Source organism: Pangasianodon hypophthalmus, chromosome 7 (assembly GCF_027358585.1).
Source record: "Pangasianodon hypophthalmus isolate fPanHyp1 chromosome 7, fPanHyp1.pri, whole genome shotgun sequence".
Taxonomy (NCBI): Eukaryota; Metazoa; Chordata; class Actinopteri; order Siluriformes; family Pangasiidae; genus Pangasianodon; species Pangasianodon hypophthalmus.
This window is the reverse complement of record NC_069716.1, coordinates 10681842-10708291: the sequence shown is the minus strand read 5'-3', so window position 1 is coordinate 10708291 and position 26450 is coordinate 10681842. Positions and strand designations below refer to the sequence as shown.

At 38.7% G+C, this 26450-nt stretch overlaps 1 protein-coding gene across 5 annotated transcripts in view; it reads left to right on the top strand.

Moving 5' to 3' along the window:
• The first annotated feature begins 2161 nt into the window (after positions 1 to 2161).
• Positions 2162 to 26450, top strand: part of rps6kal (ribosomal protein S6 kinase a, like) — a 36108-nt gene continuing 11819 nt past the window's right edge. For 2 of the 5 annotated variants that reach the window (XM_053235457.1, XM_053235458.1), the window contains exons 1-12: positions 2162 to 2501; positions 9496 to 9555; positions 13681 to 13797; positions 14267 to 14348; positions 14446 to 14526; positions 14887 to 14966; positions 20090 to 20196; positions 22872 to 22909; positions 23027 to 23169; positions 23680 to 23750; positions 23997 to 24085; positions 24203 to 24267. In XM_053235457.1, the coding sequence (XP_053091432.1) occupies positions 2436 to 2501; positions 9496 to 9555; positions 13681 to 13797; positions 14267 to 14348; positions 14446 to 14526; positions 14887 to 14966; positions 20090 to 20196; positions 22872 to 22909; positions 23027 to 23169; positions 23680 to 23750; positions 23997 to 24085; positions 24203 to 24267 (999 nt within the window). In that variant the 5' untranslated portion in view covers positions 2162 to 2435. Of the gene's footprint in view, positions 2502 to 9495; positions 9556 to 13680; positions 13798 to 14266; positions 14349 to 14445; positions 14527 to 14886; positions 15089 to 15170; positions 20197 to 22871; positions 22910 to 23026; positions 23170 to 23679; positions 23751 to 23996; positions 24086 to 24202; positions 24268 to 26450 lie in introns of those variants that run through there. The other 3 variants (XM_026940499.3, XM_053235459.1, XM_026940500.3) reach the window with 3 other exon arrangements.

The window sequence follows — 26450 nt, the reverse complement described above, 5'->3', positions numbered from 1 at the left end:
TGCATTAACCATTTAGGAATTACAGCCATTTTTTACATAGTCCCCCCATTTTCACAGGCTCAAAAGTAATTGGATAATTGACTGATAAGCAGTGTCATGGCAAGGCGTGGCTTGTTTCCTCATGATTTAATGACAGATTAAGGAGATAAAAGTTCTGTAGTTCTGGAGAGCATTTGGTAGCTGTTCATGGGAACTCTCAATATGGGTCCAAAGAGGTGTTGATGCAAATGAAGGAGGCCATCATTAGGCTGAAAAAAACAAAATAAACCTATTAGAGAAACAGCAGAAACTTCAAGAGTGGCCAAAACAATTTGCATTCTACATTCTTAAAAAGAAGGAATGCACTGGCAAGCTCAGCAACACCAAAAGACCTGGAAGACCACAGAAGACAACTAAATTGGATGATCGCAGAATTCTTTCCTTTTCCTTTTCCAACATCTTGCCAAGTCAAGAACACTCTCAAGGACGTAAGAGTATCAATGTCAAAGTCTACAATGAAAAAAAGCCTTCATGAATGTAAATACAGAGGGTTTACCTCAAGACGCAAACCACTGGTAACACTCAAGAACATAAAGCCCAAAAACATCTAAAAAAAAAAAAAACCTGCCCAGTTCTGGAACAAGATTCTTTGGACAAACAAAACCTAGATTAACTTGTACCAGAATGATGGGAAGAGAAGAGTATGGAGAAGGAAAGAAAGGCTCATGATCCAAAGCATACCACATCATCTGTCAGATATGGTGGAGGCAGTGTTATGGCATGGGCATGTATGGCTGCCAATGGAACTGGGTCACTGGTGTTTCCTGATGAAGTGACTGCTGATAGAAGTAGCAGGATGAATTCTGAAGTATATAGAGCTATATTTTCTGCTCAGATTCAGTCAAATGCTGCAAAACTGATAGGATGGTGCTTCACAGTACATTCTGTGAAAGCAACCCAAGAGCTTCTTAAGGCAAAGAAATGGAATGTTCTTAAACGGCCAAGTTGCAGTAAAGGCCTGGCAAAGCATCTCAAGGGAGGAACCTCAGCATTTGGTGATGTCCATGGGTTACAGACTTCAGGCAGTCATTGACTGCAAAGGATTTGCATCTGTGGAAATGGAGGGTCTGTGCAAAAAAAATGGCTGCAATTCAAACACAGTTAATGCAATATTGTTGTTTAATCCCTCGAATTAAAGCTGAAAGTCTACACTTCAATCACATATTGATTGCTTCATTTAAAATCCATTGTGGTCATGTACAGAGGCAAAATTCCGAAAATTTTGTCACTGTCCAAATACTTACGGACCCAACTGTAAATATGAATAATAAATATCCAGCCAACAGTGTCCTGTGGTCAAAAACTTACAGTCTTAACAGGTTTAGAGGAAGGTTAACATACACGGCTATGGAAACAGATGAGCTGAATAATATAACTGGTTCTATCCTGGGCTCAGGTTACTGTCTGTGTGGAGTTTCACATGTTCTCCTTATGTCCGAGTGTGTTTTCTTTGGTTTCTCAGGTTTACTCCCAAAACATGCCCCTATGTTAAACTGCTTCTAGGTGTGCTATTGGGTGTGTTCCGGCCTTGTGCCTAGTGTTCCCAGGATTGCCTCCGGATCCACCACGACCCTGACCAGGATAAAGTGGTTGCTGCTGAGGATGAATTAATAATACTACTACTTCTACTACTACTACCAATAATAATAATAATAATAATGGGTGGCATGGGTGCGCAGTGTGTAGCATCGCTGCCTCACAGCTCCAGGGTCCCAGTTTAATCCTGAGCTTGGGATACTGTCTGTGTGGAGTTTCACATGTTGTCCCTGTGCTCGTGTGGGTTTCCTCCAGGTTCACTGGTTTCCTCCCACTATCCAAAAACTTGCAAGTAGGTGGATTGGCTAGAATAGGCACCGGATCTACAGCAACTCTGACCAGGATAAAGCTGAAGATGAATGAAGGAATGAAAATAATAATAATAATAATATAATAATTCTTCTTGTTGTTCTTATTATTATTTTTATTGTGATGTATAATAATACATAATGACAATATGTAATGATTTCATAAATTGATTAATTATTGGAAAATGTAATAATAATTCAATATTAGTGCTAAGCTGATGTTCTCCTGTGCAGGGGGAAGCCCTAAACTCAGTTGCGTCAAACTCGACGTCAATCCGCCGCTGTGTTGCTATGGGGCGCGCGGAGGCGGCCATGTTGCCCATGTTCGTGTCAATGGGAAAGTAAAGAGGCGGCCGGGTTCGTTTATGGTCCGATACTCGAGCCGAGCCTCCTGAAGCGAGTCTCTGGCCGAGCTGCATCCCAGAGTCAGACTTCCTGACATTGCTATCTGAATTCATACTAACATCTGAGTTGCGTGTCATTGTGAACCTGAGCTAGCCGAGCTTCCGCAGCGAAGGCATGGCTCGCCATACGCGGCTCTAGTTCTACCTTATGATGCCTTTTGCCCGGCCATTGCATTCCTGGCACAAAATGGAGGTGCACAGCTTTAGCGGCGAGGTATGTGAACTGCTCTCTTCGCTTAGGAAGAATGTATAAATATGTCAAAACACACAGGGCTCTGTTTAAGCCTGCTTTGTGTACGTTTTCTGGAACGCTTTGCTAGCTAGCTACCTCGCAGAGAGAGGTAGCATTGTCGCTAGCTAGCTAGTTATTCAGCGCTATCCTGCCTCGCGTGCTGCATCTTTACCTGCTCCACTTGGCGTGTCACAAACTTCGCTGGGTTTTTGGAAGTAAACTAGCTAGCTAGTGTCTAGGTGTAGTGTAGTGGCTGTGGATGTGCAGTAAACTCCGGCTGAATGCTTCAGGAGAACATGCACGGTGTCACTTGTTAGCTTTTCAGCTGCATTCCAGTGACTGGTCTTCAGAGATGATGGAGCTGTAATGTATATAGCAGCTAGCCTAACCACAAGATAATGTAATCTGTCCTGCGTTTGAGTAGGTGTCGGGCATTTCAGGGTTAAAAAAAAAAAAAACGTTTGATAAAAGACAAAGCATTTGAGCCCTCTGCAGAGTTTTTTGACTGTAGTTTCAATTATGTCATAGTTTTTGTAAGGGCTCCTGAATTTTACCTGGTTTTACTCCTACATACTCAAAGTGTAATTTAGCTAATGTTGCTAGCTAATTCTATAAAGTAGCTTAGCATGGCTGTCACGTTAGCTTTCATTTTCGACGGCACTGTCCTTTGAACCATTATATATATATATATATATATATATATATATATATATATATATATATATATATATGTATGTATGTGTGTTTGTATATATATAGTGTGTGTGTGTGTGTGTGTATATATTTATATATATATGCTTACACACACGCTATATATAATATATAATATGTGTGTCTGTATGTGTGTATGTGTATATATATATATATATATATATATATATATATATATATATATATATATATATATAATATACACACACACACATATATGAGCAAGGCTCCTGAGAACTGAAACGATGCTGTAAGACTGTAAGTTATCTTCGCTGCTGATGCTGCAGGATGCTCAGCTTGTTCCGGTCTCACTGGAGACACTGAAAGCCAGACTGCATACTTGTCTATCCGAGAAAAGTGTGTCTCAGCTAATAATTAACACTGGATAAATAAATAAACTTATCTGAAGAATTTGTATAGATCTACGGAGAGCTACCAGCCGCTCTGACTTATTATGATGTCAAAAAAAATGTGGGGGATATAGCAGAAATGTTACATCACAGCACTTTGCAGTATAAGCGATATGCATCACAGTATTTATTGTAAAGACACCTACATCTGATGTCTTTCGACTTGCACTCCTAACCCTCAGTGTGTCTAAAGCTGGCTTCACAAACGTAACGTGTCAAGTTTCAACTAGTGCATTCGATATTAACAGTCTAACCATTATACAAAATGGGTGCTCTTAACATAGCTAGAAAGAGTGAAGTCAAGTCAGCGTTACTGTCATGTTTTCAGAATACAGAGTAGTGACATAACAGTGTACAGAGACAACATACAAGACAACAACATAAGCAGGCAGTTGCACATATGTGCCCAAAAAGGTAATGCATGTAAAACAAACAGTGCAAATTATGTAGTGTGATTATAGAACGTAGTGCAAGTGTTGAAAGATGATTTTCTACATCACCGATCAGTGCAAAAAGTTGCATTAAGTACTATGTAAGCAATGTTTTTGCAGTTACATTGAGCGATTCGGTGTAGAGAGGTAATGCAATCCAACTTCAGTTAATGCATGCTGTTTAGGGTACTTTTGGCCTAAGGGAAGAAGCTGTTCTTGAGCCGGGATGTGAGCTTTGTGCTTTTTGAACATCCCGTTCCAGATTTTTGAGCACCTCACCTTTGCTTTTATAATAACATCCACTCTTATGGAAAGGCTTTCCAGCAGATTGTGGAACGTGGCTGTGGAGATTTGTGCTCATTCATGAGTATTAGTGAGGTCAGGCTCTGACGTTGGGTGAGGAGGTCTGGGGCACAGTCAGCGTTCCAGTTCATCCAAAAGGTGTTCAGTGGGGTTGAGATCAGGGCTCTGTGCAGACCTCTGGTTCTATGCGCTCGAGTTCTGCTACTTCAATCTTGGCAAACCATGTTTTCCTGGAGCTCGCTTTGTGCACAGGGGCATTGTCATGCTGGAACGAGTTTGGGTCTCTTAGTTCCAGTGAAGGGAAATCTTAATGTTACAGCATATTCTATACAATTGCGTGCTTCCAACTTCATGGCATCAGTTTGGAGAAGACTAACATACGGGTGAGATGGTTAGGTGTCCACATACATTTGGCTATATAGTGTAAATGTCCTCAGTTCAGAGCTTAGTTAAAGTAAAGCCATGATCACAGCAGATGAAACCAGGTGTGTCAGCTCACCACCAACATTTTAGGGCTTGACTGTAATGTGTAAGATTTTAACAACCACAGATCCATCCATCCATTTATTATTTGCCGTTATCAATAAATCCTATCAGCAGATGGATAAATAGGCAGAGTAAACCCATATCAATACTGAATCTGGCTAATGAGAAACTTGAGGCATGCCAGAGTACTGTGAATAAAATCTCTGTAAAACAAAGCAAAACAGCAAATTTGCTTTCACATTCTTCATGAATATAAGCCTCTATGACATTAGATGAGCCGCTAATTGGCCAGAATGCTTGCGGAGGAGAGATGCCTGTAAGAAGAAATTAGAATTTTTTTTTTCTGCATTTTGAGCACGCAGTGTTTCCATTCAGTGGTCGTGATAAATGGAATGAGTCATCCTCTTTAGGGATCAGGCCAAACACATTAGGCTGACTTGCAGTGCTGGAACGGTAATAGCTTGACACAAGGATATAGGAAAATGTCTGTTATATTCTCCTTCCAAATGGTGCTCTATAACATTAACTCTAAGGCCATTGTTTGTGATTACAGTTTAAATTCTGTCCTCTCCAGCACGGTGAAGGAAAGGGAACCGAAGGAATGGGATGGAAATAAACTAATGTTTGAAAGGTTAGAGGATGGTTTGGGTCAGCTCATGTTTTGTTGTTCTTCAAAAGTAGCTGAGTTCAGTAATCACTGATCTGTGTCTAGTTGACCTAAACATAAGCGGCGACAGATGCGATGAGAAGAAACTGAGGTAGGCAGAATTCAAACTCCGGCTACGAAAGCACACTTTATTTTAATCAAGAAAACTAACAGCCAGTTGTATAACCATGTCAATGAATCCTGGAGGATGGGGACCGCTGAAGTTGGACCAGCTGTAAGTACAACACAGCTGAGTAAAAATGTGACATGAGACAGTGAAAAACAGCCACTGTGTCTTTTTTTCAGATTATTGTGAGCATCTCCTTTGTACAGAAACTTTGCTTTGCAAGTGCATTTACACAATCTCTTTGGAGATTATGATTTTTAATCTTTCACAGAGCGAAAGGTTTCTACGGAGTTTACGCCAGTGGAAAGAAACAAGTGTGTATAACAAGCACAGCATGACGAGGGGCTAACACAGCTGGTGTAGAATGAAACGCTTGTTGAAATGGAATCATAATTGCCGTGTGTGACACATCTCACGCGTAAAAAAAAAATGCTTGAGGATGTGTGTGATTTTAATTAGGCCTTTAGTTTATGTGGGTTTGTGCATACACAAGCAAGGAGAGTGATACATGTCGAGCATGCTTGTTGTCTCTTTATATATTTAGTAACTGGGGCAAAACAATATTTTACTCGATTGGCACCCTTCATAAAAATGAGCAAAAATGACTATAAAATAAAAAGCACACGATAATCAAATTTTATACTCGAACAATAGGAGAAACTGTTCATCTTTGAATAATGGTGTATTCTGTCAAAAGTATAACTCTCAAAATTATTGACATCGCAAGAGAATATTTTAAAGAAATGCAAGCAAGTTGCATTCTTGTAAACTCTATAGTATTTTTTATTTTCTCTTACTCACCAGGAGCACTGTTACTTCCTCTTCCCCTGAGTCAGATGGCTGTTGCACTAATCAGTTAATGGGTATATAAATACAATAGCGGAATAAAATACAATTATGCACGATTAAGTGCCAAAACACAGTCCCACTGCACAGCGAGGAGGATGGTGAAAGACCCAAACAGTTTTAGAAGTGAAGTTTCAAACTCAACTTTTAAATGCGAGAGTGAAGCTCTTCCTCAAAGTATCTCAAAAAAAAAAAAAAAAAAAAGCAACGTCTGAACATCACATAGTGTCGTTAGAGCTACGTTTGGCATCATGTGTTGTGATCAGATGAGACCAAATGACATTTTTTGGTTAGGCATACCATCAGCATATTTGGCAACAAAAGGGGACTGCACACAAAGAAAAGTAGCTGATACCCAGCGTAAAATATGGTGCTGGATCAGTGAGGATTTGGGGCTGTTTTGAGGCGGGTGGTTCAGGGGATCTAGCAAAGGTTGATGGCATCATGAATTCTGCTGAGTACCAGCATATTTTAGCCAAAAACTGTTTGCCTCTTCCTGGAGGTTCATACCTTTCCAGAGCTTTCAATAGATAATGCGCCAAACATACAATAAACACAAAAATGATTAAACACAAAAACACACATAAAAAAAGTTGGAAAAAAAGCAATGACCATCTCAGTCTCCTGTGGTCTGAATTGAAGAGGGACGTCCACATGTAAAGCCTCTAAAAGCCTCTTAAAGTGGACTGAACCATAGGCTAGTGAGATCATGTGCAACATGCCATCGTGACCCCTAACTATCATGTGTGCCTCTGAGGGGGGGAAACGAAGAGCATGTGGCCAGTATAAAAAAAAAAAATTACAGGAATGCTGCAAAACTGAAATTGTAATCGTAGCCAATTTTGTGTAGCCTCAGAATTTCTAGCCATTAAACAGCGCATGCGTGTGGGGTGCTGAGTGGTTTCTGATGGAGGCTTGTTCTCAGTTACACTACACGTATTCGTAAGCCCCTCCCTGATTCATGCCCACACCCCCCACTAGCCTCACCGCACACTGACATCAGTACCAAATGTGTCATCATGAGTAGTTGGAGATTCTACCTCTTCACGTTCTCCCACACGGAAGATAGCTGGCAAGTTCACGCCTACACAGTGCTTCGCCATGACACACGCGTAAAAGCTGAAGAGTTTTTTTTTTTTTGCTTTATTCATAAGAGCAAGAGCATTCATCTTTCTGTTTATCGGACAGTATAACAAGTATGCAGTAAGTATCGAGTGCTTATTCTTTCAAGCATTTATAAAATAAGTCACTTGAAGCTCATGGAATTAAACAAAGCCATGGGGGCAGGACAAAAAAAAAATGAATTCGCTGGTGAGCCGTGAGAGAATAATCATTCGAATGAGAATATTTCAGCCATCTCACATCCCTGACAAACAGTGTAATTCCTAGCTATGATCTTGGCATCTGTGTTAAAGCATTTATTACATTAGCACGCTGTGCAAATGTGATTCATGATGTCAACAGAGAGAGCAAGAAGGAGGCGAAGGTGACCTCGCTAATGTTTTTGGTCTATCAAGGCAGCTAGCTGAGGAGATTTAAAGAGCAATTCCAACAACCTGATGATTCATCCTGTTGTCACACCCCCTTCACAGGCATCATGGGTAGTCATGTCCAGGGCCTATATATAATGTAGTTGAGGCCAAAAGGTTACACACACCTAGGCTAAAGATATTCAAGCTTAGTTTTTCACAATTTTTCCACACATTTCATGTTACCACGCATTTGGCAAGTCATCTACTTTGTTTATATCAGAGATAATTTTAAAACAATCATTTAGAGACAGATTTATTCACTATTATTAATTCACTATAACAGAATTCCAGTGGGTCAAGAGTTTACGTACACCAAGTTGACTTTTTCTTTAAACAGTCTGGAAAATTGCACAAATTGATGTAATGTCTTTTAGAGGCTTCTGGATGGCTAATTGTTATAATTAACTACGGCTGTATTTAGAGCCAGTACTTTTTTGTCCTTGATACCATGGGAAAATCCAAGCAACTCAGCCACAAAAAACTGTGGCCCTTCACAAGTCTGGTTCCTCCTTAGGAGCAATTTCCAAACAACTTAAATCACTATGAACCTCTGTACCAACAATTATATGCAAATATAAAAATCTTAGGACCACGAAGACACTGAATCATCCAGGAAAGAGGCACAAATTAACTCCTGGAGATGAACGAATTTTGGTTTTGAAAGGTTCAGCTGAACCGCAAGACAACGCCAATGGAATTGGTGAAGGAGTTGCAGGCATCGGTTATCAAATTATGTACAGCCTTTGCTCTTTTGGAGGAGCAGTGTTTTGGAACAGCATCATGTTATAGGGGTGTTTTGCTGGAAAAGGGAGTGGTGCACTAAGAAAATAGATGGCATCATGAGGAAGGAGGAGTGTCTAGAAATACTGAAGCAACGCCTCAAGACATCAGCCAGAAAGTTAAAATTTGGTCACAACTTCCAGCAGGACAGTGGTCTTGAGCATACCTCCAAATTTGTAGCAAAATAGCTTAAAGACAGCAAAGTGAAAGTATTGGAGTGGCCGTCACAAAGTCCTGACCTGAATCCCATATATAAACTGTGTGGACTGAACTGATAGTGTGTCCGAGCAATCCTGTCTGAGTTAGACCAGTTCTATCAGGAGGATTGGGCAAAAATTCTGGCAAAGTATTGTGAGAAGTTTGTGTAAAGGCTACCTCTAAAAGGCAATGCTACCAAATACTAACAAAGCGTATGTAAATGTTTGTCCCACTGAAAATCTAATATAGTAAATAAAAGCTGAAATAAATTGTTCTGTTTAGTTTGAATGTCTTTAGCCTAAGTGTATGCAAACTTTTGGCCTCAGCTTTAGGGATGTGCACTTTGGTGGTTTTGAAAAAAATAAACACATTCTCAGAGCCCGAATTTCTGTAAAGTGTTCACTGTGGGAAAGATCATGTCTTAATGCTTGATGTGAAGGCACAGTTTAGTGAAATAATGTGTGAAAGATTTGTGCTAGCTGAAGTTGTGCTTTTGCTTTTACCAGATCAACGGGCATCAGGTCGCAGATGAGCCGATGGAAGAGGGAGAATCCTGCACACACTGTGTGAGTAATGCGCTCTCTCTCTCTCTCTCTCTCTCTCTCTCTCTCTCTCTCTCTCTCTGTGTGTGTGTGTGTGTGTGTGTGTGTGTGTGTGTGTGTGTGTGTGTGTAGGGGCATGGGCAAATATTTTTGTCTTATTGGAAAACTGCTTTTGTTTTTACTAAAACTGCAGCTTAATGAAAATGAAAAGAGTCTGGTTTCTTTTGATGACTCAGGGTAAGGTTAGGGCTAGATTCAGGTTAGGGCTAGATTCACTTTGTTGCTAAGTTTTGTCAGCATTTCCACATTCCTGCTAGTTCCCTATTCAGAAAACAGTCTGTAATCCACACACAATTATAAATCCACCTGCTAGTAAAAACTTTTCTGCTGTCAGCCAGATCTCACCCCGGCCAAAACGTATAGTGCAGCAGGCTTCAGGATTCAAAGGAATAACAACCTACTAGCCGAACACAAAATCTGCTTGTCGTGCATGCCCAGGCTACTGATTTGTCCACCCGTGCTATGGATAAATATAAATTAAACTAAATATCAGCAACAAGAAAACATTACTATGATCACAACAAATCTGAATCATTCTAATTAAAATGCACATATTGCCTCCTGCTAGACGATCATGCTCTTTCATATATGTCTGTGTCAGTATGTCATTATATGCTCATTAGTATTCAAATATTGATCTTTTTAAGTAATTAAAATTCAGATGTAATTTTTTAAAGGAAACTGACAGACCCCTGGTTGTTTATTTTTTAGCAGAACAGAAAATCAGATATCTCTAAGAACAGAATATTTTTCCATCACGTGCAGGAGAGCCTTTTTGTCATCATGACAGTATTGTGATCCAGTGTGGGCAGCCTTTCCCAACCTCATTAGGAGGGGCACCAATGAAGCAGTATTTATGCAAAGATTTTTTTTTTCCTTTTTCAGCTTTTTACATTTCAGCTTTTTAAGCTATCTCACCCAGGAAAAGAATTCCAGCGCAACTATATCCATATCTCATCTTAATGAAGATTTATGTCCCTAACTCACTGCAGAGAGAGAGAGAGAGAGAGAGAGAGAGAGTGTGTGTGTGTGTGCGCGTGCGTGTGTCTGTGTCATAAGCCCACTGTGTAGAACAGAAGCAGGTGAGATCTCCATCCAGTTAAGCTGACTAGAGTCTCTCCTGAGTGCTGATCTGATTTAACCCTGTTCTCAGCCTCAGTAGTAGAGTCCCTCTCCTAGTAATAATGCAATCGAGATTTTTATTTTTCTCCCTGTGCAGCTATATTTTGAAAGCAGCTTTTGTCTGCAGTTAACACCCTGGCAGCCTGGACTTATGGCTATCTCTGGTATTGTGTTGGCTTCACTGAGAAACCCATCCTGTCTTGCTCAATTAATTACCGTGGCACATGTTTATCCGCACCAGTAAGTGGGCTACTATTACAGATTAGTTGGCAGAGAATACACTTTACTCCAAGGGGTCAGTTCACGGTGTGAGGAGAGAAAGTCATTATGAGAGGTCAGGAAGTGACTGTATGATTTCGTAATTAATATAAATAAACAGTCATACAACCATCATTCCACTTTCTTCTTCTTCTTGCCTTCTCCACATGTGGAACCTCATAGCTTATTGCTATAGACAGAGCTACTGTATCCTGTCTTCCAAAGCTTGCTATAGGCCCCGGTAATCTCTTCACAGCTGTACTAAATGCATTTTTTACTTTTTGGAGCCATTCAGAGCTCTGGGCTACGAGCTGTAATGAGGTTCCTTCGTTTGCTTGCTTGCCTGCTTGCCTTATCATCACTCCCATGCTGTCCACAAGTTAGCTATGAACCGTTCTGTTTCTCAGTACAGCACTTACCTCTCAGTCCCTTGCCATGTGCATCTTCCATTGATGCTCTGACTGAATATGCGCCACTAGTGTGGTTGAGTGGGTCTCCCACGCCATATGGGAGGCTGAACTTGTGAAATGAGTTGTACTTTGCTTACATGCATACAGGGGACAGAGTTGGGTTTCCCTCCATTTCACCATATCTCCCCTAAGTGGGAACTGCCTCAATGTTTAGGCTGAGTCCCAAAGCCCCTGCAGGTCCACTTCTCACTGTGTAGCCAACTAGTGAGCATGTAGCATAGCCTGCTTGTATGTTGAGATGCTGCTCATAACTGGGCTACAGTGTTCATAGCTGTTTACTCAAAGACACTGCTTATAGTTAGCCTACTAACAACACAGTGGAGTTGGACAATGGAGTTTTCTGTCCTAACCACTCTTTCTCTCTTCTAGGCCATTTTTTTCCTGCCCTGATGATTCATTTCATACAAAGACTAGCAGGCCTGTGACATTAATCTGCTACCATATTTGAGTGTGTTTTTCCCCACCATAAAGTGAATTCCTTGTGGCTAGCCACAAAGTTAGCTGATTTCCACAAAACACAGCTTCAGCTCAGAGTGACTCACAAACCATGCTGCAGTATTTGCTCTTGTGCTCTCTGAAAGGAGGAGGAACACAATCTGTGCGTCAACTGCCTCGGCATTGACCATTTTGAAGAAGCATTCTGTGGTTCAGCTGTCCCTGGTTCTGACTGTGCAGCAGTCCCAGTGTCAATACACCTGGCACACCTGGCTGGCTCCCTGATTTGGAGTCGAAACCGACCCAAGTGCCATAACTAATACAACTTGCTAATTGTAAACATCCATTCACAGGAGTGATCGATAGACATTGACAACGTTATAGTTATTTTAGCTGTCTACCACACTGTATTGGAGTTGAAATTAAATAATGAATATGAGCTCAAAGTACAGACATAAGCTTTAATTTAAGGCTATTCACTTCCAGATTGGGTGAATGGTGTAGGAATTACAGTACTTTACAGTTTTGCCTTCAGCAAGTGAAATGAATGCTCAGTTGGATTCAGGGTAGGTGATTGACTTGGCCATTGCAGAACATTCCTCTTCTCCAATGGGTTTTTAGGCATTTAGCCAAATCTGAGCAGATAATACAGTCCTATACATTTCAGAATTCATCTGCTGTTTTTCTTTTTTACAGCAGTTGCATCAATAAATAAAAGGGAACCAGTTCCATTGGCAGCCATACATGCCCACTCCGTAAGATGAGGTGGTATGCTTTGGATCATCATCAGTTCCTTCCCTGCTTCATACTCTTCTCTTCCCATCATTCTCCCATCAAGTTGATTTTTGTCTCATGTGTCCATAGAATGTTGTTCCAGAACTGTACAGGCTTTTTCAGATGTTTTTGGCAAAATCTAATCTGGTCCTCCTGTTTTTGAGGCTTACCAATGGTTTACATCTTATGGTAAATCTTCTGTGTTTACTGTAGTGAAGTCTTTCTGGAGGATGTTCTTGAACTGGCCAACTGTTGTGAAGGGATTTTTCTTCCCCAGGGAAAGAGTTCTGTCATCCACCATAGTGGTTTTGCATGGTTTTCAGGGCCTTTTGGACAGACAGAAAACAGCACTGTAGCAGCTATCTCCCTAAATATCTCCCTAAATAACAGCTAGATAGATAGATAGATGTACTTTATTGATCCCATGAGGGAAATTCTTGAACACCATTACAGCAGTAGAAAGTCCCCCAAATCAAATGGGAAATCGCACCGAGTTCAGGAAACACAAAGATGTAGAGAAGATTCTGTATAGGCGTAGATCTGGGGCATAGATCTGAGAGCTGGAGAGCTAAACCTTCTTGCTGCTGTGTGAAGGTATCATAAACATAAGGCTGAATCTTAAAATACCCTCAACTTAGACATGCCATTTTTGAATGGGTAACTTCTTTTGAGTGACAAATTGTATATAGATATGTTGACTGAGTCGAATGTAACCAAGCACCAAGTGGCTTTTTTTCCCCCATTTAAAACAGACTTTCATATTTGTATAAAATAACAATTCTTTATGTATTTATTTATAGCTTAATTATTTAAAACTAATTATCTTTTCAAAAATACTCCAACTAAAATTCCAAACATAGATGCAAGATATTTTTCATTCTTTTGAAATCAACTGGATAGAATAACAAGGAGTAGGAATGGCTTCAGGGGTGAGTTATGTGCTGATGTACTATAAAATCAAACAAACCAGGGGTTATAACAGCAGTACTGGTGGGTGAAGTAATGGTTTAACAAAGATTTTTCCCTACAGGATGACGGGTCCTATAAGGAGATCCCCATCACTCATCACGTAAAGGAGGGCTGTGAAAAGGCTGACCCTTCCCAATTTGAGCTGCTTAAAGTACTGGGCCAGGGATCGTTCGGAAAGGTGAATACCCTTTTGCATATTGTGCATTTGCAACATTTTTATGTTTTGTAGACTATTTTTATAAGAGTATTACACTAGTTGAAAAGTTGGAGTGTGACCTTTTGAACTCGTATTGACTTGCAAATTCTCATCGCTAGTACAATCTTAATATCATGGTTTGCATATCTTCAGGGAGGATGCTGACATATTCACAGGTCTACACACACACACACACACACACACACACACACACACACACACACACACACACATGCAAATTGTCAAGTGAGGTGTCTGACTGAACTAAGCATTACTTCAGATTCTTCATGCTGACCTGATGAGTTGAAATGAATGGTGGAAGCAAACCTCTGAAATCTGACATCACAGACTTTATTATTGAAGAAACAAATAGTTTGTCCATTTTTCATGCTTCATGGTTGTTGCTGTCGCTGCCAACTGAATCAGTCAGCCCACTTATTCTTGATCTAAGGTGTTCTTGGTGAGGAAGATAATGGGCCCAGATGCTGGTCAGCTGTATGCAATGAAAGTCCTCAAAAAGGCATCATTAAAAGGTGAGTCGGTATTTGCGATGAGGCTGTTTATGATGGATGTTGGCCAAATGCCTTTTAGAACAAATCCCGTGGCAATAATTCTTGATCTCATTGGCAGTGAGGGACAGGGTTCGCACAAAGATGGAACGAGATATTCTGGTGGAAGTGAATCATCCCTTCATTGTGAAGTTGCACTATGGTAAGATAGGCATGCTTTTTGTCTCTCTTGACTCTCTTCCTGCCTTGAACTCGCTCTCGCTGTGTTGGCATCAACAGCAGCTCTGAGTGCATTCTCATACTGATCGGGGATCGTTTTGTATTCCGTTCTACTCCACTCATTCCATTCAATCTGGTCCTGTCATTTATTTAAGCTGGTCATTTTGTTTGCTAAAAGTGGCACATTTGCCTGCCAAGTCACATTCTGCACCTGGCTTCTCTTGTTTAGCTTGGTGCTCTGGTTGGGTTCACCATATGGCAGAAGTGACTGGTAGAATATAAGCAGCTTTGTGTAAGTCTGATATGTTTTTTTTTTTTTTTTTTTTTTCCCTTTTGCTCGCAGCCTTTCAGACAGAAGGGAAGCTCTATTTAATTTTGGATTTTCTCAGGGGTGGAGATGTATTTACTCGCTTATCCAAAGAGGTAAGTGTTCTGTTTTCCTCTGCATTAACCTTTTAATGCCTTTATTTCCCCAGTTGTCTTCACTGGAAAATGCCAGTTATTAACTGCCTTAATTCGTATTTGCATCCTGTGGTGGTTTATGGGTAAGTGTGGCTTGCATACAGACTTTGACGCTTTCACTTGCTTTCCTTCAGTAAGGTAACCGCAGGTTGTCTGTATCTACAGTGCTGTGTGTCAACCAGCCTTCAGGCAAACGCTGACTGGTTGGCGGGAGGTGTGTTCGGACACGTTGCGATGAGACTTTGACTTTCGTGGGTTTTATTAAAGGTTTTTCAGTAATATTATCTCTCAAACAATAAATTGTTAAACATTAAAATGTAAACAATATAATGTTCCCTTACCACATCCAGTACTTCAGTATGGTACTGGAGACGTGTTCGTGCTCCCACGCATAATAATAGACGAAATGATGAAAAATGCTTTCTAAAATGTCAGTTTAGACAGAGTAGCGCTGTTAGATTCATAGGCTGGTGTATTTAATAAAATGTCTCCTCTATGAAAAACCTCACTTGAATGGCTATAAATCAACCACACACTTGACTTTTTTTTTTTTTTTTTTTTTTCCCCCTTCTAATGGTCTTCCAATAAAGACACAGTGTCAGTGATGTAAACCACAGCAGCTCAGTTAAAAAAATATAAAATATCAATTCCGTGATTGATAGAATTGTAGATCTAAACACTAGTTAAACTGAAGTGCTTAAGTACAAGAGATTGATACTGCTGAGTACAGATGAGTGAAAACGCTTCAGAAATGCTTTCAATGAGAAGTGATTTGGTTTATAACTGATCACATAAATTGATTCATTTTTTCCACCCAGCACTTTTCAAAACAAAGTTACACCCATCTTGTCTTCTGTTGATGATTCCTACAATGAAACACTGAAATCTCCTTTGTTTTTGCTGTTTTTCACTGTCTCGTTTTTGCACATTTTTGCCTTCTGTGACATGCTTGCAGATACGCACTTGCAGAAGTATAAATCAGCTCAAAGAGGGAAATTAAAATTATTTCTTCTTACAAGAAGTCAAATCAAAACCACAGTCATAGGTTGGCGAAAATGACCTAATTAAAAATGGATTTAAATGCTAAAAATGCATGTGAAGTGTGTCATTTCATAATTTGACCAATTTTGCATTAGTAGAAGTTGTTACTCCTGCTTTGTGTTTTATTTCCGACTCTGAAAAGTGAAACTGTTGCTGGCAAATTTGCTACATGACTTGACAATGAACCATGTGGAACTAACAAAAACTTCCTTAAGTAATAAAATGATTTGGAGGTAATAAAAACAAATCACAAAAAAAATGATAAAAGATTATTAAATCACAATTTTAAATGAATTTATGTTTTACTTTAGTTTTCGTTGTGACTCAAACATAACAAATAAATGGTTTATGGTTTACTAAATTTGTGCTGTACTAAAATAATTAGATTAATCAACATAAATTAGTTTATCGCTCAATGTAATAAAATACATACTGCATGGACCATGAAGACTGACCTGGCAGCAAATGAACACAGCTGTTTACCTATTTACAGGTTTTATTTCAGTAGGCTTCTCTAACTAAAACCAAATTTCTTCGTGGGCTCAGATGTCCTATCACTGTACAGCTGAGCAGTGTTTCTACTCAGCACCATGGATAGCGACAGTAGCTAGAATCCTTTGGTGTCTCAGTCATGTTTATGGACTGAGGTTTAATTAATTGAGAAATCTAAAACTCTTCACAATTAAAATATAATAAGCCAGTAATCTACACACAATAACCCAAACACAATAATCTACACACAGTAATAATGACAAAGAGAAAGCAAGTGTCTTTTTTTTTTTATTTTTTTTTTTTAGATATTTTCACAAATTTATTGAAAATCAAAAATGAAAATCTCTCATTTAGTTAAGTATTCAGACACATTATTCAGTACTTTGGAGAAGCAACATTGGCAGCAATTAAATTTTCATGTTTTCTGGGTAACAAGCTACGTACATTAGGATTTTGTCAGTTTCTCTCATTCTTCCAGACAGAAACTCTCAAACTCGACCAGATCGGAGCATCTGTGAACTGACATTATCAGGTCTCCACAGATCTTCTTTGGGGTTCAAGTCTGGGCTTTGGCTAGGCCTCTCAGGGACCTTCAGAGACTTCCAGAAGCCTCTCCAGTGTTGTCTTGGCTGTATGCTTTAGGTCATTGTTGTGCTGACAGGTGAACCAATCTGAGGTCGTTTGCCCTCTGGAGCAGGTTTTCTATAAGTAACTGCGTTAGTCAATCCCTCAATTCTGACCATTGTCCCTGTCCCTCTCACTGAGAAGCATCCCGGTGGCATGACGCTGCCATCACCATGCTTCACCATTTTTTTTTTTTTTTTTTTTTTTTTTTTTTTTAAAGCAATTTTGTCTCATCCGACCAGAGAATCATTTTTCCGTATGCCATCTCAGTCCTCTAAATGCTTGCCATTGCCATGCCTTCCATCTAGCTACCCTATCTTAAAGTCCTGACTGATGGAGTGTTTCTTAGATGGTTGTTCTTCCACCAGGTTCTCCAGTCTCTTCAGAAGAAGCAATGTTAGTGTAGCCGTTGGGTTGTTGGTTACCTCCCTAACCCAGGCCCTTGTAACCTGGTTACTGAGTTTGGATGGATAGCCAGGTCTTTGTGGTGGTTCCAAACCTCTTCCATTTCACATTGATGGAGCACGTTGTCCTCCTGGGAACATTCAAAGCTTTAGAAATGGTTTTATACTCTTGCCCAGATTTATGTCTTGACACAAATCGATCGTGGAGGTCTACAGAGAGGTCCTTGCACTTCATGGCTTGGTTTTTTGTCTGACATGCACTATGAATTGTGGGACCTTATACACACAGGCGTGTGCCTTTCTAAATCATGTCCAATCATTTGAATTTTCCACAGAAAATTAAAGCAAAAAAGATGTACTGAGCTCAGTGTGGAGTGCCTTAGTCAAGGGTCTGAATCCTTATCTAAATGAGAGATTTTGATTTTTTTTTTTTTTCAGTTTTTGATTTTTAATAAATTTTCCAAAAAAAAAAAAATTCTAAAAATGTTTTCTCTTTGTCGATTTTGTGAAAATTAATGGTCTATTTTAAAGTACATTTAATCCATTTTAATTAAATCTGTTATACATCAAAGTGTGCAAAAAGAGAAGGGGTCTGAGTACTTTCTGAATCCACTGTATACTTGCATACATGTTAGTCAGTTACAGAATTATCAGTAAAGATGTTTGAAAGATTATGAATTTTTTGTGGTTAATTAAATTAATGGCACACTGAAAGTGTGAGAAACGTAATTTAAATAATTTATTATTTAATTTAATTATTTAATTTTTTTTTCCTATGAAAATAACAAAAATAACTTTAACATGTGCATGCACATACATTTTGCTTCTTTGTCTTTCGGGAAGATCCAAACAGGACCCAGTTGTTGCTTCTTGGCAGAGGCAGTTAGATTTCTCCTGGTACTTCATGGAGTCCATAATGCCATGAATTCATGGTACCATGGGTCTCATCTGACCACAGAACCCAGTTCCTGTCAAAAATCCAGGGGGGTATAGCAAACTCCAGGTGCTTGTTTATGGTTAGATGCAAGAAAAAGCCTTTATTCGGGTATATCTAAATAGTTTGCATTGAAGTGACATCTAATTGTATATTTGGAGACTTTGTAACCCAAAAATGCTGCCATTTTCTGCAAATCTCCAGCTGTGGTCCTTGAAGAAATATTTGCCCCTTTAAACCTTCTCCTCACTACACATGGGGCAAATACACTTGAGTCCTCTGCCAGGCAGGTTCATTACAGCTCCAACTGTATTAAACTTCTTTATTATTGCCCTGACAGTGGCTGTGGGCATTTTCAGACAATTTTTGTAATAGTCATTTGATGAATGACAAAAGGAATTTAGAAATATTAATACCCTGTAAAAAAGTAAGTCATGGATAACTGCTTATGAGTTCCTAAACACTAAAATATGAACGGAAACATGCTACAGTTACATTTTATTCATGAACATTTTTAAGGGAAAATGTAAGTGTGCTTTTTGGAGATTTTTTTTTTTTTTTTTTGTAACTTCCGTTTAAAGATTGGTTTCTCTCATTTTTAGTGTGAGATTAAGCTATTTACCACAAAGACATTTATTTTCATGATATTTTTAACTCATCATTACCAAGGGCACCAGTTAAACTAAGTTACCACTACGTGATGAAGTCAGACTGTTTTCTCATTATCCGTCTGTCTATGCGTCCATCCAAGATTCTATTTATCACAAGAACAACTGGTTGAATCTTTGTAAGATTTGGATAACTGAATTATCATCGTAACCAGCAGATGAAGTGATTTTGGAAATGATCCAACCAGGATCAAGGTCAAATGTCTGAAATAGTTCTTTTCAATAGCTTCCTTCCTGTTTGACATACAGAGGTGTTACATGTTCACCTTCAGGGCTCAAGGCCCATTTTCTGGCTATCTAAGGTCTTTGCCATCCGTCTGTGCATTCATGTTAGTGTGATCTCAAGAATGAGTGGTTGTAAGAGTTCTACTTGTTTAACAATCAAATATATGACAGAAACTAAGTTCAACATAATTTGTCATAATGTGTTCAGATAGCATGATATCTCAAGAACGAGTGGTTGAATGTTTGTATGATTCATATGGAATCTATATTTATATGGAAGGTATTACAATTTAGTAACGAGAAGGACTAGACTTGTTGGCAGCAAAGGCATCTCCGCCAACAAGTTCGACTTGGTGTGTCAGAAGAAACTAAAATTATTAAAATAAAATTAAATCAGTGGTAACTTTGAGTCAGTCATTTTGTTGCATGTAAAGGCAGTTTTTCATATTTGCAGCTAAAATAAATAGCCACAATTTACTCACTGTTATTTTTGCTTAACATTTTAATGCTCTTGTCTGTCTTTATTAATATCTCTGTGTAAAGCTTGGTTGTTGTGTCTACTGTGTATTCTGTAACAGTAACTTTTTTGTTTGTTTGTTTTTGTGTGACTGTAAATGCTATTGTTGACTTATTTTATTTGTGTTTCATTATGTTTTGTGCAAAGATCAGAGAGTAAATCTGTCCAGTTCTTACTAGGTTATGTTTACAGAGGAGGATGTGAAATTCTACCTTGCAGAGCTGGCCCTTGCATTGGATCACCTTCACAACCTAGGCATTGTTTACAGAGACCTGAAGCCTGAAAAGTAAAGTATTTCCTTCTTTTCTGTATTTCACTTTTGTATCTGTGTCTTAAGGCCTCAGCATAGTTCATGTGTTCGGGTGACTACATTCACATTTACGGCATTTGGCAGATGCCCTTATCCAGAGCAACTTACAGAAATGCTTTGAGGTCTCTATTGATAAATGCATTCTGTATTTACTAACTTCCACGAACAATATGCAGTTATTTCAGATTGAATAGATGTTGCGTGGAGGCTTCACTCACCATGTTGTGTGCTTAGCAGCTAGCTGAACTGGGTAGCTAAACGTGCTGTGCTACCAAGCCTATGATTGGTCCTTACAATCAAGGTGTGCCCAAGCCAATTCTTTCCAAATATTACAAAGCTTACACTAGCTTTCTAAGGTTGCTATCTTAAACCATCTATTTATGTCATGATCTCACGTACCACTTGCATCGTATTTCCCGTTTCCTTTTTCTGTTTGAAAATATGGACCAAAATAGGCAGTTGTTTCTCCTCCCCTTGTTCTGTTATGTGTTTTATATATATTCAAGAACTTCTTGTTTGCCATAGTTTATTCTCTGGGCACTTTGTAGCAGGCAGTTGTCTTCATGTAGTCATGGAAATTATCATTAAATTTTAATAGCCCCACCTGCAGTACTGGAGCACTTGTACATGGCAGCCAATACGAAAGTGCAGCTTATGCGAGCTTGTAAGCTCCCGAAGGTGATTTCTGTCTGTGTGCAACCCTCACTGATGTCATCTCCACATTAAGTATGCTGAGGCATTACTCACTCTCTCTCTCTCTCTGTCACTTCTTCTGTATGTGAGACACTCAGATTTCCACCACAAATAAGTACTACATTTTTGAATACCTAGATTAGTGGCTAACAGCAGCACCAGTGGTCTAGGTCTAGGCTGTCATTGTAACTCTTTGGATGAAACTTTTTTTTAGGTACTAGGTTTTTTTCCGAGTCAAATTTTATTTTTGCTCTGAGCCTTAGATTGCAGTTGACAGCAAGTGATTACAAAATTTTTTATGTATTTTCTTAGAATAAATTACTTAAATTAAAGGCTCGGAGTCTCTCATTTTCCCATTTTCAGTGTGCGGTTAAGTTTATTAACCACAAAGATATTTTGCATATTACTTTTCCACCAATTGTTATCAAGGGTGCCAGTAACTCTGGAGTTAACTGTATACCTGAGCTATACATTTTTTAAACAATTGATTATGACTTTGACAAAGAATTTGTCGAATTTTTTAAATGAGATTTTAAAACTCCAGCCCTGTCGGTGACAGGGAAGACACACTATTATGGAAATTGCAAAACATACTAAAATGTTCGTTCGCGCTCTACATAAAGGCCAGAGAAGATTCTTACATGTACACTTGACTTTTAGGAGTGTTTATGAATCTTACTCGCTAACTACTTCTCCTTCTCTCTCTCCATCTTGTATAATGGTCATAGACATAACAGATGGGTTACAGTCAGGCAGTTTTGTGTTACTAGGGTTGCCACCTTCAATGCGGGGGATCCACATTTTTCTGCTTACGTTATGTTTTTGGGTTGTCCGTTTGTCTGTGCATTCGTCCAAAGATTCATTCTTTCTTAAATAGCTTTCTTCAATAGTTTCCTCTTTGTTTGAAGTATATTTTAAGAGAATTTCAGGCATACAGATTAACAAGAAGGACTAGACTTGTTGGTAGAGGAGGCATCCACACTGAGGCCGTTGACATCAAGTTCTACTTCTTAAAATATTGCGGCTTTTTTTCTGCTAATTATATTATTTCAACAACATCTAGAATCATAGAAAAATGACGATTTAATATTCATGGATTACTGAATAGAAAAAGGATAGGTTGACCATTTTTTTAAGATAAAAAATTGTTGAAATGTCTTTTATGAATAATAATATATAGGATAGGCTTAAGGTTATTTATTTCGAGTTGCTAATTTGTAAATTAACAGATTTATAGTATGTAAACTATCATATTTATGAACTATGAAATATATCTAATAAATATTGGTTTAACAATACACTCCGGTCACAAAATGCAAATTTTTGTCTGTATAAAACTAAATAAATCAAAAATTGCTACAAACAGAGGTTTAATATTGTGAACAAAATGTACAACAAGTTCACCGTATGTTCATCATATCAAAAGATTTTGATTGACTAAACAAAGTACGGAAATGCTCCACAGTAAACTCTACAGTTTGCCTTGTATTCTTTGCTAGGGACATGACTAACACTGTGTCCCGTCTCACATTCAGACTTGTACCTCGACAACCTCTTGCGTTTCACAGGCGAATCCGCGTCGGAAGACTTCTTCTTAAGAACTGCGTGACTTTGTTTCCGTAACTATGGCGACAATGACCTAGCTGTGCAATCTCACACAACTGTGTACCTGCCTGTTATTCTCGCCACTGTGAAGGCTTAGTGTGTATATATGAAGCAATGTTTACGTAAATACAGGATAAATCACGTCCCTTATTGACTCAATAAGGGATGCAGCATTATATTTATCAGTACAGGAAGATCTCATGTTATAAGGGATGGGTGGCAACCCTAGGTGTGACTGTTTTGGATTCCAACTTATTTTTGCTTGTTTGTGTTTTTTTTTTTTTTTTTTTTTTTTTTTTATTGTATCCATGTGTTTGTGTACCTGTATTGGAGAATCTGATTTTAATTTTCAGCATTTTGCTTGATGAAGCTGGACATATCAAGCTAACAGGTACATTCTGCTTTTATACTATTTCACTGTTAACATGGCCATTTGCATGCATATAAATACATGGTTGGAGATGCACTCTGTGTTTGTATGACTCAGGCCTTGTTGCTCCTGTTGCAGACTTCGGGCTCAGTAAAGAATCAGTAGACCAGGATAGGAAAGCGTACTCTTTTTGTGGCACTGTGGAATATATGGCCCCTGAGGTGGTCAACAGGAGAGGACACACACAGAGTGCTGACTGGTGGTCTCTTGGTGTTCTAATGGTAGGAATAACAGACATGCCGTTTGTCCATTAACTCTAAATTCCTGATACATACAGTTATTCCTAATTTGTTGCATTCGAGCATATGGAATTATTGTAGTACTGAATTACACCCACTTTTGGATTGTGAATAGATTAACTGTAGCAGTTGTTCCAGTTGATCGGAGCAATTCATATCAGTCTCCTTTCACTTCCTTTAATAAAAGCTCAATTTTTTAGCACTGACTACATATATATATTTTTTTTAATGGTAGGTCATTTCAGACACAAACCTTTTCAGTTTAACATCATTTACTAACACACTTAAAATAAATAAATAAATAAATAAATAAATGTCCCTGGAGCTTACTGTCATACCTCACTGAAAGGTACTAACTTTTTATTCAGCAGTTTTCTCTATTTGGATCACCTCACTGTTTTATACACTTTATATACTGGTGTGTATTGTATATTTGTTTTTAACCAAACCAGTCAGTTTTGAAACATGTTTGTGTTTTTTTCTTATTGCTAGTTTGAAATGCTGACAGGGACATTACCATTTCAAGGGAAAGACCGGAATGAGACAATGAACATGATTCTTAAGTGAGTGGGACAACATCTTGCGCTGAAACTTACATAATGGTCGTCAGATTTCTGATGCTTTAAAATGCAAGATTTTGTTATTTGGATTGCAGATGACAATGGTCATTGAAAAGCAAGTAGTTGTTTGTTGTAAACTGAAGATAAAACAAAAGAATTTATTGCATTTTATCATTTCAATTTCTAACATCCACTGTCCAATCGATTGACTTACGTGGTCTTTTTATTGTTCTGTTTAATTTATGTCAGAGCTAAATTGGGAATGCCACAGTTTTTAAGTTTGGAAGCACAGAGTCTTTTAAGAATGCTCTTTAAAAGAAACCCAGCAAATCGTTTAGGTATGTGACATGTCTTCCTCTCAGCATAATAAATCAAGACCAAAGCCAACAGTATACAGAGTTTGGATAAATTAGATTACTTACTTTTTCTTTCCTTGATTTTGTTATCTTCTGTAGGAGCCGGTCCAGATGGCGTAGAAGAGATCAAACGACACGCCTTTTTCTCCACCATAGACTGGAACGTGAGTGTCCTTAGCAAATTTTCATGCACCACACTTCTGTGGAACAGGACAGTACTGAAGGTCCTTCAAGTCCACGTGCATGATGTTTATAAAGTGGGTGTTATGAATATTTCGTTAGTGGCAGTGCAGATTGCTTATAGCCTGCTTCTCTGCCATGGGCTGGAATTGATTACCACATTTTAGGAGAGATCTGAGAGGCATCGGGACTGGCATCCTGTGGGGGGAAAATTAGAAAATTTGGGATTTGAAAATGGTCTTGTACACACTTCTAGCTTATAGTACTTAATCTACCAGGGCTGTATGGCATGGTACAATAACAAATTTGTTATCTCACATTTTATATTTATTTCCATTGCCACGTGACCAATAATGTACTTAATTTGAGTGCTCTTCTTGCTAGAATACCAAGAGTGGTGTTGGACTTTGTGGGAAGAACTAGTTAGGGAAAAGCACTGACTGATCGAAGTCAGCTGTCCCAGAATCATCCGTAATGTCTCTGAACAGAATCACTTTTCTACTGGACAGAATGGTGCAGGAATTAATTAATTGTTTCTTTCATTTTTTAATTGTCCTGCCTTTCTCTTTAGTAGGCAGTATTACAATTTTATTATAAGATTTTTTTTTTTTTTAAAGTAATGTCTTGTTTGTTAGGACCAGTGGTGGAAAGAGTACAGAACAAACTGACTTGATAAAAGTACTGCTGCTGTAGTAATAATTCACCTGAGTAAAAGTAGTGATCAAGAAAATTACTGAAGTAAGAGTAAATACAATATATAGCCCAAAGTTTGTGGACACCTGACCATCACACCTATATGTGGATCTTCCCCAAACTGTTGCCACAAAGTATACATTTGTATAGAATGTCTTTGTATGCTGTAGCATTACAATTTCCCTTCAGTGGAACTAAGAGACCCAAACCTGTTCCAGCTTGACAATGCCCCGTGCACAAAGAAAGTTCCATGAAGACATGCTTTGCCAAGGTTGGAGTAGAAGAACTCAAATGGCCTGCACAGAGCCCTGACCTCAACCCCACTGAACACATTTGGGATGAACTGGAACACCGAAGTGTCCCAGGCCTCCTCACCTGACATCAGTGTGCAATCTCACTAATGCTCTTGTGAATGGATTCAAATCCCCACAGCCACATTCCAAAACCTAGTGGAAAGCCTTACCAGAAGAGTGGAGGTTATTATAAAAAGGTGAAAAATCTGTAATGGGATGTTCAAAAAAGACACATGAGTGTGATGGTCAGGTGTCCACAAACTTTTGGCCATATATTGTAAGTCTTTTGGTGATAAACTACTTGTCGCAAACTACTTTTTTCTACAATTGACACAACTATGCCGGAAATGTTTAATATTAATGTTAGCTGACTAGCTAACTTAGCCAAATGCTATTGGGTTTTCACTAGCTTGCTACTGAACTGAAGATACCTGATAACCTGAGTCAGGGATGCATATCTATCTCCTCTAGCATTTGGCTCCCTGAAGTGTAGACTTTTGTCAGGAAGCTGCTTTAATTTGATGGGGTCTCGAAATTGATTACAGGTTTTTTTTTTTTTTTTTTTTTTTTAACTCTAACAAAAATAAATGCAGTGAAGTTAAATGAAGTTATTTTATTTTTTTAAAAAAATTCAAGCAAAAGTACTATGATTTAACTATACTCAAAAAAGTACCATTGCAGTGAACCATGTCCTCAAGTACTGTAACAAGAGTACATGTAGTTCATTACTTTCCACCCTCGCTTAGGACTAATCCCAAAAGGTATTCTGTTCACTTTTTGCTTATTACAGAGAATAACATAATACCTTTGTGGAAGTCATGTAATGCCTGAAAAAATGCCACTAGAGATTAATCCACAAAAAATAATGTGTTTATTTTAATGTCAACTGACAATGTTTGCACTCAACATTCTCTATATTATCCCTTTAAAAAAAGGGGGGGGGGGGGGGGGGGTTATTGGCAGACAAACCCAGTGTGTCTCCTATTCAGTAGTTGAGTGTCCTGTGAGTGAGACAAGCACCACACACGTTACAGCTGTGCTGTAATACACTGTCTAGTGTAAAAGCAGTATTAGTGCGTGTGTGAGTGGGGGCCAAGGAGAACTCGGGGAGGCAGGTGTATTATGGCAGCACTTTGTTTTTTTTTCCCATTTATTTAGAGTGAGTGCTGTTTAGCAAACGT